Source organism: Aythya ferina (assembly GCF_964211825.1).
Source record: "Aythya ferina genome assembly, chromosome: 9".
Lineage (NCBI taxonomy): Eukaryota > Metazoa > Chordata > Aves > Anseriformes > Anatidae > Aythya > Aythya ferina.
In genome coordinates, this window is record NC_140305.1 from 18,533,893 (window position 1) to 18,550,734 (window position 16,842).

The 16,842-nt window shown below is 45.0% G+C and overlaps 1 protein-coding gene and 1 long non-coding RNA gene across 2 annotated transcripts in view; one reads left to right on the forward strand and one right to left on the reverse strand.

The window, feature by feature from the left end:
- PDE6D (phosphodiesterase 6D) overlaps window positions 1–14,354 on the reverse strand; it is a 36,128-nt gene extending 21,774 nt beyond the window's left edge. Inside the window, exon 1 of the mRNA XM_084528889.1 lies at window positions 14,192–14,354. Coding sequence (XP_084385015.1) covers window positions 14,192–14,241 — 50 coding nt within the window. The 5' untranslated portion in view covers window positions 14,242–14,354. The remainder of the gene's footprint in view (window positions 1–14,191) is intronic.
- LOC311441167 lies at window positions 3,435–12,407 on the forward strand. Its single transcript, XR_014695838.1, has 4 exons — window positions 3,435–4,951; window positions 10,174–10,259; window positions 10,734–11,091; window positions 11,710–12,407. It is a non-coding gene; the product is annotated as an uncharacterized lncRNA (long non-coding RNA).
- Window positions 14,355–16,842: the final 2,488 nt, after the last annotated feature.

A 16,842-nucleotide genomic window follows, 5' to 3' on the forward strand; every position in this document is an offset into this window, starting at 1 on the left:
CGGATCTGTAAATGAGTGTGGTATACATATACTTCTGTGATTTCTTGAAACATGCTCCTCTCTTCTCCACGTAGCCTGTGGGAAAGGTGCTGTCCATGGGCACTTCCCATGCAGAGCAAAAAGGTCCCCAGCTTTGCTCTGACTCAGACTCCCTGGCCTCGGACTCCTAGACATTCCAAAATATCCACCTTGGCAATGAGGACCCCACACCAATCAGCAGACAGTAAGATGTCAGGACTAAAAAGGAGCAAATCAGATGGTGTCTATGACATGGTAAGTCAGATCTGGACCCATATTAGCAAGGACTCTGACACAGGGCAGCAAGAATACAGATTTTGTACATATGAAAGATTTCTTACTTCTGGTTAACCGCTCAAAGACAGAAGAAGCCACTAGCATGCTGAATTATTCCTGCAGAGAGATCCTGTTCAGAGCTGGCCTTTAAATCACTCCTCCATGCACAGGAGGGCCGGCTCCCTTTACTCCGGATATCCAAGCAACTGGGGAATGCAGCAGCTACCCTAAAAGTCTTCAAGAGCCAGAAGCTTAAAGAACCCTCAGGTGTTGTCATGCACCAGCAATCTTACATAGCTGGTGAATGTGTGATACTCAAAAGTAGGCATCTTTCATATCAAGAGCTTTTGTATTCAGTCGTCTCTTCCGCATGAGGGACAGAGAGTAGTCAAGTCCTGCCCTTGACTTTTCATATTCCTGTTAAAGTTGATGATGCTTAGCCTCTTTATCTTCCAGGGAATCAGGAAAGAGCAGAAATAAAACTGCCTTCAACAGCATACTTTAACTCGTATTGCTGAGAACAGATCCTAAGCCAAGGGAGAATTCAGAGTTCTTGTCAAGTAAGGCATCCACCTATACAGAACAAAATAAAATCACCATCGAGCAACTGTTTGTAAAAACTCTTTTCAGGGAAAATCTGTAGTTCGGTCTTCACAGAGCCGCATCTTGATTTCAGAGAGGTCTGTACAAGAGGGAGAATTCATTTGTGCAAAGGACTTCAGGGGCTCAGAGATTTTTATCTGGCCAACATTTAGGCTCTCAGTCAGCTGTCCAAAACCTCATCAGATCAATAAAGCCTATAGTCGTTATGTCTGATCGCTCCTACCTTCCAGGAAATGAGCTTCTGAGTTTTATTCTAATTGTAAATATGCGGGCATGCACACCACCAAAATCAACGGTAGCACGAGTACTCAAGAGATTCTTCTTGTCACTCGGAGAAGGCAAGAATAAAAGGTCAAGCACCGAATTTCTCTTGCATTCACTTACTGAGTCTGTCTAAACTCCCCTTGTGCTATGGAAAGAGAATTTCTGTTCCTCGGTACCTTATCAACACAGTATTAATTTTTAAACAGTGCCTTTTGCCAGCAGTTGAATTAATTAGGGGCTTGTCAAACACACAGGAGCCAATCCAGAGTGAGGTACAGACTGAATTTACAGCTGAGCCATCCATCCCTCATTTAACCCTTGCCTGAATGTTCTTACTCTGCATTAAGAGAGTCCAATTCCAAGGCAGCTCAATTTGCTTTGAAATGACTTCTGTTATTCCGAACTCGACACACACATCCTGGGATAAAGGTAGCCACAGTGGGAAAATCAGGCAGAAAGTGTTAAGTTGGAGGACATGCTTAGCATGCAACCCCTTAGACTTTCTCTCACAGCGTTTTTCAGCATTATCTTTTCCTAAAAAAAAAGTACAGGCACTGCTTCATCTCAGTGCAGCACATTCACACAGTGTAGCTACAGCAGTTCAAAACCTCCTGGCACCCTCGAGCTCCATATTGCCCAAGCCAGTTGGCATAAAGCTGGTATGTGTTCCCTCCGGGGGGGATTACTGCTCTGCTGCCATTCAGGAAAATAGGCCAGACAACTGACCTTCCTTTTCCAGGAGTGCTCCTATGCCCTCTCTCGCGAGTAGTGCTGAAACATGACAAAAAATGAAAGAAATCCTGAAAAGATACTGTATACATTGCTCCCAAAGGAAACGCCCGTTGTAACCATCAGGGAAAAGGTGAAATGAGTGCTGTTGCTGTAACAGAGCTGTTAATTAGTCTGTAAGGACTTGTGTTTATGACAAAGTGAAATCCAACTAATGCTGTAGAGCTACGACCAGCAAACACAGCTCCACTGTTTTGTTCAGCTCCGTAGCAAAACTCAGATTGTCTGTACCCTCATGAATGTGATATGAGAATTGCTAGAGAAGACACTCAGCTCTACTAAATGCAGTTTACTCAAAACCCTCCAGGCTTTTTTTGGACCTCTGCACCTTTAACGCTGCCCCGCAATGCCACACACGGCACATCCCTCGCTGCTCCAAGCCTGCGTCGCTCTGTAACCAGGGATACATCCAGCCATCACCGCGGGCTCTCGGTATCCTTGAGATGTAATTAGAGAACCACAGGGGGATTTAATCTTATTGAGATTTTAGAGTAAACCGGTATTTAGCCCTGGCGCTAACACTCTTCACCTAATAAACGAAATAAAAATTCAAATGGCCAGAGAAACAGCAGAGACAAGCACTTTTTGTCAAGCCCCTAACGGCAAATGCCAATCTCCTCCTTGCTGATGCGGCACAGGGTGGAAACAAGCCACCCTTTTCCTGGCATTAGCTTAAACGCTTCCTCGGATATGCAATCCATGTGGACTGCCCTGGCCTGACTTTCCTTGGGGCTAGAGAGATTCTGATTTTTTTAAATCAGCCCATGTGTGCCTGAGAACCGGGCACGCTTCTGCCTTGCAAACAGCGCAGCCCCCGCAGGGAGGGCCCCCAGGAGCACACACGAAGAACATCCCCGCTGCCAACTACCAGATTTTTCCAGGCATGAGCTGGCAAACAGCGCCCCTGACACTGCCAACACCAAGCCAAGGCAGCGAGGATGTGAGTATTTAGGTGAACATCAGCGGCTCTGAACTCACAGGACAGGACCATGGCGAGGTGAGAGGTTCTGCAAGGCACAAGAGGAAAAAAGGTCACGGATCTGAGCCACAAAAGCAGTTTTCCCTTTGGAGTACTCCGCAAGTCACCAAAAACACCATTTTGGGGATCCTTTCCAAAAGCTCTCCCTCCCCTGCTGGTTTGGTGCTGTGATTTCTCAGAGCCGTGACCGATTTCTGCTGCCACGACCTGAGGCTGCTCCGCCAACAAGGAGCTGAGGACTCGTTGCAGGATACGTGGCATTGAAAGCAGAGGGTAGAAAATCACCAGCTGCTGCCCGGGACACGAGCAAGTTATTTACAAGTGAAAGCAGTGAATTAGCTTGATGGCCAGACCGCGTGCTGCAATATCGAGCAAACAATTTTTGGGTTTTCCACTTACAACTGACAGGACTGAGATTAGTCAAGAAAAACAAGTTCATTATCTTGTCTCTTCTGAGAAAGGGAGGAAAACTTGGCACGTACAGACCAAGTGGAGAATCTAAAAAAAAAACCATGAAAATATAGTCGAGAGGGATTGAGTGGCAGCTGCATGAGGAATCTAATCTTGTAAATGGACCAGGGGCCACTGAAAGCAGAGGCAGAGGGGAGGAATAAAGGGGGATTTACACAGATTGAGGCACAAGTCTCAAAACCACGGGCTTCCTGTCAGAATTATCGTGCTTTTTTAGGAACCTACGAGAATATGACGAGTGCTGAACGTTGCAGTGTGGATTAGTGGATTAGACAATTTACCCATCCCAACAATTTACAGCGTTAGATGGCACGGCAGACTGAGAAGAGAGTAAATTGCTTGAAAAAGCACTACTCTGAAATTGTAAGTAAAAATTCCAGTTCCAAAGCAGTTCAGAGTAGGCAAAAGAACAATATTTGGTTCTGAATGTTGTACTTGAACACATACATGAGCTCCATGCTCAGCTTCTACGGATGTGAACTATGCTGAGGCGAACCCTCAAGCCTGACACCAGGGAACCTCTGTAAGGTAGAAGGTCGGGGCCCCAAATCCGCGGCTTTCTGCTCTAGCACGGGGTGGAATTTGGATGAAAAACATTACTGCAGAGGCACCGAAATCTCTACTGAAATGAAAACAAAACAATGTTATTTCCCATTATTACTTCTCTATTATTTCCCAGCAGTTCCTATAGCTTTCATTGTCAAGAAAACCTATAGCCAAGTTTACACTCAGACTTTCATATTCATTTGGTAACAAGCTCATAGCTATACGTTAATTTTTCAGAGTAGTTGAGATCCGTTTTTAAAGTTTTAATCAAAATCTATTCATATAGTTTTCTGCTGAAACAATGGAATATGTCGCTTCCGCTGTGACAGAAGAACACCACACCAAAACAATCAGCTGTGGTTCGCAAGTGGATTGTTTCAATTTAGTTATTAATAGTTAATGAAGAACAATTTAGAAATTGAAAAGCTAGACCTCCGCACAGCTGATACAAACATTATGCTTTTAAAGCATTATTTTCTGTTTTAAAATGTGTAACTTCCAGCATTTTCACTAGGGGGAATGGTGATATTGCAAAGTTAACTGCAAAAAACACAAAAAATGTTGCAATCAGCATTATCTGCAGCCTTTACAGGTGTGTCTAGATTAAAATATAGCCGTTATTTATTTATTTGCACACCCTTTTCAACCTTGTCTCTGCATCATTCACTATTTCAGAACTGGCAAACCCAGGACTTGTGCACACAAGGTTCTGAAGCAACGACACTTCAGCAGGAAGCAAGCAGCTGCTGTTTTATCAATGAAACAAGTGCAAGAGGCTGCCCTGAACGGTGTGAAACATTTTCACCTGGCCTCTGGCAGGGCTGTATTTAAGCGAGGAAGAGGGCTTGCTGGAGGCCTTAGAGGAGCAGGGGCTTGTTCTGCAGTGCTCTGGTTAATGCCTTGCTTCTGCTTTGTCTGGGCTGTGAGAAGGAGAGGTTGTGGTGGGACTGCTGGTGGGGCAGGAAGAGAGGCTTTATTTTCTCTGAGGAGCTGAGCACTGAAGAGGTAAGCTTACAGCTTTCCGTGGGGAACCTTTGTTTTTATTTCCCAAGTAGTGCTTTAGCTCTGGCTACTTTAAGAATTAAGAGCATTTTCTTTTGAAGTGTTGTGACTCTTAGAGCTTAAAGCTCTAAAGAAACTTATTTCAATAGTAGAATGGGAAGATGCCAGTAGGGCCAAGGAACTTTTTTTTTTTTTTCTTTCTAAAAAAGATAAATGCTTAAAAAATAAATGCTTCTCTGCTGAAGCTAAGCTTATGGTCATTATTATATAAATATAATGCAGTGGCCTTTGAAGGCCCCACAAGGGGGAAACACATAAGACAATTCCTTCCTGGAGCTGTTTAAATGCTGCATTTTTATTGTGACAGTGTAATTGTAATAACCCCTTGTGAACTACCTAGGGTGCCTGAAATGAGCAGCCCAAATGGGATTTGGAAACTTGCTGGTCTATTTCCTTCTTTCTAGAAGGAGTATTTCAAAACAGTGTCTATTTCTTCTCTAAGATACTGGTTTGGGCTCAATCCAGCATCTTTCTGTTCTAGTAAGTGCTGGAAGTCAAATGAAAACTTTGGCCAGTGGCTTCCTATGTGCGTTTCGTTATGAGAGCTGTGGATGAGTTGAGTCTCTAAGGGTATTTCTGGTCCCAGATCCTGCTGGTGACTGCACAGTCATTTTTCACATAGCACTAGTGATAAAGATGCCTTGCAAAGAACAAGGGGGAAGAAAAGATGAATCTAAAATGCGCTTCTCTTAAGAGAAGTAAGCATAGGCTTAATGTGATATTAAGATGTTCAATCACAGGGCTAATCTGTTAGTGAGGTGAGAAACCTCATCAGGTGAGGCAGAGCTGAGTGCTGGAGGCTGTGCTGAGAACCAGCTTCTCTCCAGCAAGAAGGAGCTGGGAGGGCTGATGGCAGCAGCAGCAGCTGATTGAAGAGGCCTGCTGCTCACAGCCCTCCCCTGCCCCTTGCTACTTTCTCCATCAAATCTAAGAGCTGAGCTGTTGTAAAAGCGCTAACCTGATCCACTTGCCTAACACAGGTCTCTGCTCCTTAACCTATTACTTAAGCTGCCTAAGCTAGAGTGCCTCTCACACTGAAACATGAGGTGGTAGTGCTCATCTGAGCAGCTCACCTAGTAAATCTGGAACAGGAGTAACAAGCAGCTGGGAATAGTGATCTGACTGCACAGCTGCTGTGACAGAAGCACACATAACGAATATAAGGGCAGATAACTTTCAGATGTCTTATTTCCTCAGAAGCAATAAAACCATGCTGTTTCCTAGACTGAACTCTTTAAAACATCACTTTAAAGCTAATTAAGTTCATGTGAAATTACAGTTAGAAGGACTTTTTTTCTATTATCTCAGGTTCTGGGAGAGAAAGCAGCTTTATTGGAGAATCACTTCAGTCTTAAGTTTGGCTAGACTGACAGGCCGGTATTCTAATGCACCAAAGTCTGCCATAAAGACTGACACTGGAAGCCAAATGTTTAAAGTATCTCTAGAACACTCTGTAGGTATTTCTTCATGTCCAATTTTCAGATGGGCTGGTCCACTCTACCCAGTGGTGATATGCTAATGGGACAGTGCTTCTTCTTCTTTTCTTCCTCAAGAAGGGCTGAGGTGCTGCAGCACTCTCTAAGCACAAAGCTAGCAACAGTCCATACCAACAAATGAACAGAAAATGTGTTCATCCTTAGGGAGGCATCTATAAGTGCTTTCTCATACAAAGAAACAATTTACAGCAATGCAAACAGCCAGTCTAAGTCTCCCAGAATAGAATTTCCTTTGACTTTCCACACCAAAGTGACTTGAAGTTAGACCTCTGCTTGCCCAGCAGACTGTCCCTGACTGTGTCTGCCATGCTTGACAAAATATCAGATGGGTTTCCTGGATCCAAGCACATGTAACCTTCCTTCTGCAAAGCTTAAATCCAGTTACATGGAGTGAGGAGGAAAGAGGAACAGAAACAGGCTGCTTAGGTGCAGTATACATGGATGAAAGCACAAGATCTTCCTATTTCCTTGATACAATAAATAGCAGGGAAAAATAGTATCAGCTGTTTTGTGCACCAAATGACCTTCTGACTTGCTACAAAGTAGATGAAGCTTATGCAGATGCTGCAGTGTACAGACTGACCCATATAAATACTCCTCTATAGAATTACTGAGTAAAATCCCCTGCTCTCACTCTGTCTTGCCCAAGACACTGTTGCATTGTTGTTGTTAGTTAAGTAAGCCTTTCTCCCCAGGAGTGGATAAATCTAAAAGGATGTTTCTGTGTATTGTTATCCCAAAGCCTCACTATGTAAAAAGGACTCTTCTTGCTCTTGCCCTGCACCTAGGCCTGCTATTTTTTTTTTTCTAGTCATGAACATAAATAACTCAAAGGTTCACACGTGACTGAATTAGTATGTTGTTTCCCTTACGTCTCTTCTGGACCTATGATGTGTCACAATGAGGACTTGGTTCAGGAGAAATCTGGTAACAGAATTTCATGTTCATAATCACAACTGAAAAATCCTGGCTGTCAATAGGGGTTCAGCAACATGCAGCTGAGATGTGGTGCTGTCATTCAAGAGAACCTCAGTTACTGCTGGGTATCTTCTGGATGGAGCATTTCAGGCAGTCCTGCTGTGCTTTATTAGATATGTTAAACTTGGAAACTTTAATGAAAGAGATGTCCCCTCAGCTGCTTTCTAGTCTTTAACACTGTTCTGGGAGTGGTACTACAGAGATCCTGAACTACTTTTGGAGGTGCTTGTAATGCACTCAAGACAAAAAGGTAACCTCTGAGAATGCTTTTTTTAATTCAATATATGCTATCATAGTTCCTTGCATGTCAAGTGTATATCCATAAATCTGTTCCTTAGGGTGTGTGAGCAACAGATGTGTAAAAGCTACCTTTTGTGTGCTTACAGAACTAGCTGCTTTCATGGACAAATCTTGCTGTCCTGACATATAGAAAGACAAAACTCAGTATTTGGCACTTAATAGATTACTAAGTGTGGGTAACAAGCAGAGAACATGGGTACCTAGCAATCAGTCTTCATGCTTCTATACAAAGTTTGACTGACTAGATGTAAATGGCACTTTGATTCCCTCTTTAATGGAGGGTCTGAGCTCAAATCTGAAGCTGCTTTAATTCCCCAGCTTACAGAGAGAAATAGAAGAGGCTTATGTATTACATACTCCACAGAAGTCAGAGTACTGTGGCCTGTTCTCTCTCTAACTTCATGTGAAGTTCTGACTCCTGATATTGTTTCCAGATAACTAAAATCCTGAGATGATGTAAAGCTCTGAGGACAGCAAGCTGAATTAGCTTCCATTCTAAAACTGTTTTAGTTAACAGAAAACCACTAATTGGAAATGCACAGGACATGCATTAGATGCCTGCATTTAAAAACTAAAACAGGCTACTGTGCACAGAACTTGTTAAACATGAGGTATTTTAGCTGCCTTCTCTATTATCTACAGCTGTAAGTATGGCTTTTTGCTATGTGTTGGCTGTGAAGATGGGGTGGGGAGGAGTGTGGAGGAACTCTACCAATTCTTACTGAATGGATTAAATTACTATCTTCTGCTGTGAGGAAATCCAAGTACTGTAATAATGGCTGAAGCATAAGGTGCCAATGACTTCCAAGGAGGTACAGAGTAGCTGAGATCTTAAAGATCTTATAAAGAAACGAGGGAAAATAAAACTTGCCTATGACAACTGAGTTTTTGATGGTACTGTATTAGGTTGGCATTAAATAAGAAAGTAAAATAAAAACTAGAGTGCTGGTGAAACAGTGGATGAGTAAGCTTTGGAGATATTAAAGGCCAAGTAATAGAAATAAAACTGAAAAACAAGGTGTTAAAATAATATTGCTGACTAAAGACAAACATTGGATTTAATGTTGAATTGCACTCCTAAACCAGTGGTATTTAAGATATACCCTGGGGCAACTCATTTGCTTCCTGTGATTGTTGAGCTCTGTCTGTTCTACCCTTCTGTCCAGGGCACAAAGCGCTGCTTTCCCCACTACAGTAGGGCTGCACTAAATCTAAAATGCAGAAAACTGATTAACTCATTCAAATAGTAATGTTTAACTAACATAGCTTGCTGTTCTTCCTATAGGCTATGTTATTTTTTTCAATGCATGTGAGTTAGGGGGAGCATGAAATTTTTTGGTGTTGAGGAAGTAGGCAGGTAAAGCCAAGCCTGGTGAAATTGCTCCTGCATCACTTGCAGATACACCTCATGACCTATGCAAAAGAAACATGAAGAACCTGTTATGTGTTTAGTCTACCAGAACTGGAGACAATTCTGATATGGTACAGATACCTTGACCACAGTGACACTTAAATACCAAGCACAATGTGGCTGAAGCTTCTGAGTGAAGCTCTGACCTTCTTGAAACAAAGATATCTTGATTCTGCCAGTGTTTGAAGTGGTTCTGCAGTTAGTGTGAACTGGGAAATGTCTAGTGCTCCTGCTGGTAGCACACTCCATGGTTTGTAGGCAGGAAAGTGGCAAAGGAAGACCAATTTTCCAGATTATATGAACAAACTCCATGCCTTTGATGGGAAGGACTCTTCTAGTATTTTGTAAGCCAGAGACTCATGTGGGGAGCTCAAGCTCATGTTTTCTAGAATGTTTTAAATTGTGTTGGTGCAAGCTAGATTCATGTTCTGCTTTGGCTCCCTACTGAGTGTACTTCCTAGCTTCTGGGGAGTGCTGTTCCTTCTTCTAGCTGGTCAGTGTCTCCATTTAACCCACGAACTTGGTGATTCATCTCCCTATTCAATTGTAGGAAGTCTAAACCAAGATCTGAGGAAGCACAGACAGGAAGCCTCAAAAAGGGGAATTCTTTAAGCCAGTTAAAGCTGCCACCTTGTTAAGTCTCATAAATACTGCAATAAATATTTTCTGTGAATAAGTAGTTAAAGACATAATAAACTAAAAATAAGTTAGAAACTCCACTTGATAGAACTTTGGTTTGGGTTTGTCAACTTCTGAATGCTGCATCAAACTGGTCTGCAGTCCAGTGACTGCTCCAGGAACTGATAGGCAAGGCTGTCACCGATTAGTTTTTGTGTATATGGCAGAGATGAGATGGAGGCTGGAAACAGAACTCTTGTCTGCAGAGAATTTCATAGAAACTCTCAATGATTTCTAACTATACCCTTATTATGGCTTCATCCATCTTTCCAAAACAATGTCCTGCTGAATTGATTTCCTAGATGGAAAAATAATGGCAAGAGGAGGACTGGAAGAAGCTCTGCAAGATGAGAAGGCATTGCACAGGAAACCTCAGAGGTTTCAGAAAGTAGTAGAGCCTCTGTCTGGAATGACTTGCTTACAAATGCTTGAATGCTTGAGCTGCTAGTATATGCTTACACTGACCACAAATACTAGCTTCATAACTCCATAATTATTCTGACCTGCAATTAATGTTCTCTTCATGCTTATGTTCACCATATTAATTAGCTCCAGGAGACTCTTGAAATATGGCAAGATATGCTGTGTAGCCTTTAACAGAAGTTCACGGAGAAATCTACCTTAAACTGACAAATGTCTACACATTTAGACATTTAGCAGTTAACACTCTGGAGGTCCAAGTATGCTGAGACTGCTCTGTTCAGGAGCAAATAAAATAGGTGATACCTTGCTTGAACTGTAAAGTTTAAAACAGGCAATGGATGTGCTTACTCATATTTTGAGAGGCTAGACCTGGTACCTTCTCTGTGCTATGAGACCCAACTGACTTGTTTGAACTTTCTCTTCCTTGCTGTTCTGGCAGAAACATTTGAGGCACCAAAGTTCAGTTTCCTTATGCACTCCTTCCTGAAAAGCTGGATGTGAATCTGCTCTTGCGAACCACAACCAGATATTTCTCATCTGCAGCATAGATGGTCTGATTAAATAAGAATGCACAAATGCTTACAAACCAGACTAAAATGGAGTAACTGTCTACAGTGTTCTCATTCTAGTGAACATAAGGCATTGGAAGAAAAACACGTGCTAGTTTCTATCAGAACAGATACAAACAGGCAACCCACAAATTCAGGGGGCTGGTAGGGGAAAAGCCATCAAAAAATTCTCAATGCAAGGTTTTGACTGCTGGGGAGAAATATTTTTGGTGTTACCCTTTTATGAAGGTAAGTACTACAAAATATATGTAGCTAACATCTGAACTCTAAAGCTAAAACAACAGAATTAAACCTGAAGAGAGTGTTGAAAGGGTAAGTCAGGTTCAAGTAAAATGCCATTCTGTAGCTTGATGGTGTAACTGTCTCAGCTTCTGGAGGAAAAAGCATAGTCAAACTAGATGCATTTGAAATTACAGGACCAGTTGTGCATAAGCACTTGCAGAAATGAGACTTGGCTCTTATCCCATAGGAAAGCATCTTTAATTACCAACGGAACTGATATTATTACTGGCCAAACAATCAGTCTGCATTCTCAGACTGCTAGACTACCTGTAAATATTTTCATATTTTAAGTATAAGCACTGCTGTTCGGTGGAGTGCCCTCAGAACAGTGAGCTGATGAACACCTGTAAACAGAGCTTGTCTCCAGAAGTGACGAGCTATAAAAGTTCTTGCTGGCTGCCTTCCATCTTTTACTGTAACACACTGGACTGTCAGTATTCAATTTTTAACTAGTGCCATAGAAATTCTGAGTGTAATAAAACATAAGCACACATCTGCCTGCAAAAATATTTCTCCAAATATTTCTCCTTTGGCTTTCTTTTTTTTTTTTTTTTTTTAAACCAGCAAAATCTGTGAGAAGAGGGAAGAAATATTTCTGCCCTGAATTTGAGGACGCTAGCCACAACATGCTTCTGCGCTAGTGTCATAGAGGAAGGAAAGCATACCTCTGTGTTCAAGTCAGAGGGTGGATTTGGGCTATAATTTAATTTCCACAGCAGCATGTCCCAATCAGTTGGAAAGCCTGTAGTTAGCCCGTTCTCAGGAACAACAAATAAATAGGAGTTGTTTGAGGAAGCTTCGATTGCTCAATATGAACTTCACTTCCAGCTGAACTGGCAGTTCTTATGTTAAAGTGTTCCGGAAAACTTCCTTCAGTGATGCTTTCTACTCTACCAGCAGATCCTGCCACACAAGGAATGCAATACATCCGTACCCTAGGCACAACTCTGCTGCCTTCTGGTGCTAAAAGCAAGTTCACTTTGAGGTGCCAAGCTTGCAGGATGTGCTTAGGTTGGAGCTGAACTTCTCCCTCCTGGGAGGGGAGGAGAGAACTTTCAAGTACTCCAAATATAAATGTAACAGCTTCTCAGACCGTGTTTCTCTTCCCTTTTTATCAAGCAAATTAAATCAGCACACGCAGCAGTAGAGCGGGTAGAAGATAAAGCATCTCTTTAAAATGTAACACTTTCGAATAAGCGCTCTTCTTAGAAAAGGAAGTGGAACTCTTTGCTGATGGCTGCCTTATGGAAAACACAGCCACATCTGGGTATGAATGGCTTCCTGTGGGGATGGTGCAGTGTCTCAAGGCTTTCTCTCATAAATGAGGAATGTTCTGCCACTTTTCTGATCAACTAATGGCACATATAAATGATGTCCAATTACTTAGAAAATTCCATTTATAAAATCTGTGAAGAAACTTTTGTTTCTCAGACTTAATACTTCACAGAGCTCACGGCAGGCAGTGGCCTGAGCTATCAAAGTACCCTTGGATGTTTTGGAGAAACACAGTCAAGGTTTTTGTAGCCTAAAATGTCTTATCAAAGCTAAAATTGGCATCGGTGTCTTGCTGGGACAAACAAAGGAAGACTAAACTTGTCATTCAGCCTGGAACTGTGGAGTATTTCTGCCACAGCTGCTTGATATAACAGAAGTTTACCTTAGGCTTGTACAACCATCTTGCTCTTAAAGGCCAAAGAATATTTTCTACCTAAGGCAACAAACAAAATGAATTATTTCATCCAAAGTTGGACAAAAGCCTTCACCTAAACTGTGCTATCCAGCAAACACAATACACAGATGCAAGTAAAAAACACTTAGAAGTTTGCTCCCTGGAGTTAACTTAATAAACACTTCTCCTTACTACCAGAAGCTTAGTCTGGTTTTGTCAGAAGCTTATACTTTTTCTAATTGTCTGCACAAAAGACTCTTAAATAATGTTTTGACAGCTGAAATATTACATCTTCATAAATAAAGAGAACTGTCAATATTGCTAGCGCAGAAGCAAAGGAACCAGATGCAGTACTAAGAGCTGGGGGAGGGGTCAGTGATTCACAAGTTAAGAAAAGCATCTGCTTATAGTTTGATAGTAGCTGTCTTGCTAAATCCAGCCTAGAAATTCAGAGTGTGCTACAGCTGGCATAGAGATTATGAACGTTTCACTGGCCAGAAATCTGTTCAGCACTAACAGCATCAGATCAAAAGGATATTCAGTTCATTTCTGTCCTTTCCATTAAAAAGTAGAAGTGTCCCTGTGCCTAAAGGTCATTCTTGCACCTGTCTTTCAAGCCTAGAAGAATCTGCTATAGTAGTTCCATGCAGCATGTTTCTCCCATCCTCAGGTTGCACGTGGGCCTTTACATTGAGCCTTTCTCTACTTTTACCCTGGCTTGGAAAGGTGCACGCAGGCTCTCATTTCTCTTCTGAGTTCATCTCTATCTCCTTTTGATCACCCTTAACCCCGCGTTCAGCTGACATGCAAAACAAACCTTTTGACAGCCCTGATGCACAAAGTTCTCAGATAACCTGCAGGGAAAGGCGTTTGACAGCACGTCAGCGGCATCGCTACGCGTACAGCCGACCGTGGCCAGGGCAGCACGCGCCGGTACCTCACCACACCACCGGGAAGGAGCCGCTTCGGGACGAGCAGACCGGGTGCTACGGCCTTTCTGAGCAGAAGATCCCTGAGGAGATGTCCCCGAGGAGCAGGCCCTGGGGACGGGCTGGGCTTCTCCAGCTGAGGCAGGGACCTCAGTGAGGAGCCCCTCAGCTCCTTCAGGAGCACGGGGGGGGCTCAGCCTTTCTCCCTGTGTGCCCCCACCCCAATGGGCACCCCCTTATCCCCTTTATGCCCCCCCCAGGCCCCTTCCCGGCTCCCCCCACCACACCCAGCCCCCCTCACCACAGAGAGGAGACCCCGATGAGTGTGTGTGGGGGGGACCCCATCGGGCCTAGGCCCCCCCCCACCGGGATGGGGCCGTTTCCATGACAACCCCTCACACCGCCCCCCCCCTCTTCCCGATTCCTCCCCCCTCAGCCGGGCGGATACAGCTTGAAGCCCCTCAGGATCTCCTTGGCCCGCTCGTCCGTGGCCGACATGGTGCCGCCGCGGGCGGAGGGGGCTGCGCGGGCCGGGGCCGGGCCTGAAAGGAGGCGGCGGCGGCGGCGGTGACAGCGGCGCCTCAGGGCCCCCCGCCCCTCCTCCCTCCTCTGCCTCGCACCCGCCACCGGCCGCCGCAACCAACCCCGGCCGCCTCCCTCCGCCCCGCCTCCCGCCCGGCCCCTCCAGCCAATCGCTCGCCGCCGCCGCCCTTTACTGACGGGTGGCTTGACCAATCAGAGCGCGCCCTCGCGGCTTTCCCCCCCTCCCGCTCTTTTTCTCTCCCCCCGCCCTCCTCTCGCTCAAGGGCGGCGGGGCGGGGACGGGAGGCGATGAGGGACAAACTTGGCCGGGCCCCGGGCGTTCGCGCAGCCCCGGGGTTGGGTTGCTCGTTGGGACGGAGGAGGCTGAGGCGCCCAGAGCTCGGTGCCCAGGTGGCGGAGCTGGGCAGCGAGAGGCTCCCTCAGCCCCTCAGGGCACGGGGTGGGAGCCCCACAGGGCGCAGTTGGGGTCTTGTTGCGTTTTGGGGTGAAATCCCGGTTTCTGTCAGTCTGTGTGGGGCAGCAGGGGCTGGGCAGTTGGCATCGCTCCGGTTTGGGGTCATGGAAGAGCTGATGGGGGAAGTTTGGACATCTTGGGACTGCTCCTAGCCCGAGCAGCGGCACCACATGAGGCACCATAACTCAGAGGGTGACAGTCCTCTCAAAATCCTCACCCTAAATTAACACAAATATCACCTCAGCTTTCCAATCTGCTCATGAGGAAGCAGCACAGCAAGTCTCGCTGTCCCTTTGTGTGACTTCGTTCCGAAAACCTCACCTTTGCCTTTACGCCTCTGCAGCATGCCGAGTTGGCAGGTGTCACGGTTCCTAAGCTGTCCTTGCAGGTGAGGGGATGCTCCCAGCCTGCCTCCTGCCTCCCCAGAACGCGTTGCACTGCCGTCCTCCCAAGCTGCTGATAGTATTTCTCCAGCATAACTGGAGAAATAGATGGTATTTCTCCAGCATAACTGGGAAATATGTTTGTAAACTGGGGCCTTCTCCCACCCCACACTCAACAGAAGGGGTCGTACAGCTGCCTATCGGCCACCACCCAGATACACATCGCCCCCAGCCTGGCCAAGGTGAGAGAGGCGAGTCCAGCTAGCAGCTAACTCCTGGATCCTGGGAAAAATGGAGAGCTTGACAGCTTCTTCAGCAAGTCTTTGGTGCTCCCGTTATGCTCTGTGATGCTCTGCAGTTGAGGTCCTGGAAACCTGGAAGGAGAAAATGAATGGGTGAAGTACGGTGAAAGCACACACAGATGGGGAGTGAAGCCACATCCAAGACTGCGTTAGCAGTTACGTATCCCAGCTTACCCCTAGAGCATCCACTTGGTTACATGTAGATGTTCCTGCTCTAACATGGCTGTGGTGCCAGCAGTTGATATTTTGCTTTAAGTTGGTTGGGAAGTAAAATTAGTGGACATTTTAGGAATCAGATCATAATCCTGGCAGATAAATCTAGCCTACTGCACGATTTCTTAATATAACGTGTTATGTGGGTTATTGGTAAGCTCTTATGTTATCCTAGGGTACCTCTTTTTTGATGTAAACCACCTTATGTATGAAAGGTGAGGGAAAGGTTAAGAAACACAAAAGTACCTGCTTTCACTATCAGCCCTCACCTTGGTGACACTGGGTGTGAACTTCCTGGCTGGTGGCACATCAAAATTGGGATTTCAGGAGAAAAGAGCCAGCTCCAGAATCATGCCCTGGGGCGCAGGGAGGTGCACAACAAGGAGGAGCAAAGCTGGTGCCGCCTGCCTGGCAGCAGGGTGCAGACAGGGGCAGGGTGAGCAGCTGCAGGTTGGGTGCTCAAAAGCCTGAAGAACCAGGTGCCGAGCTCAGTGTGACTGAGCTGTGGTACAGAGGGCTCACTGCGCTGTAATCCCAGCCTGCCCCATCTCAGTCCATTACAGGTGACTTTGCAGGCTTGTGCATTGTTTCCTGACAGAGAAATGATGTTCTCAAAGTCTCTCTGGGGCTCCGTGACCCCACTGGTTGAAGACATTACTCTGGATTTATGGTTTCTTTTCTCAGGCAACACAAGGAAACGAGGTGAAATTATCTGCTGCCTAAAAGGGACCTAGATTACAGAATCACAAGGGGAAGAGACAGGGTGAGCGAAGAGATAATGCTAACATTAAAAGATAAAATGGATTAACATCTCCCTGCATGCGGAAAGCTGCGTGGGTGGAGCAAGAGGTTGCAATAGCAGTTTAAAAGGAGACAAGACAGCTGGGCATACTCATATTTTTATTTTACTTAAAAAAAAAATCCATCCCAGAAGCTGAGCTTAACTGATGCTTTCCTCCAAAGTCCACTTCAGCCAGCCAGGCTGGCTCACAGCAGCCAGGAGATGTCAGGACAGCCTGATGAAAAGATCCTCCTGGATGACCTAGAAGGGGCTAATGCAGGAGGGCTCAGTGGTAGCTGGTTGATTTTTATCTGTGGGCTCCAGCAAGAGGTTGCAAAAATGATCCATGGGAAATAGCTCGCTATTACACATTTCCACGTCTGCATCAGCCCTGGATTTCAGCTTGAACAGCTCTTCAGACAA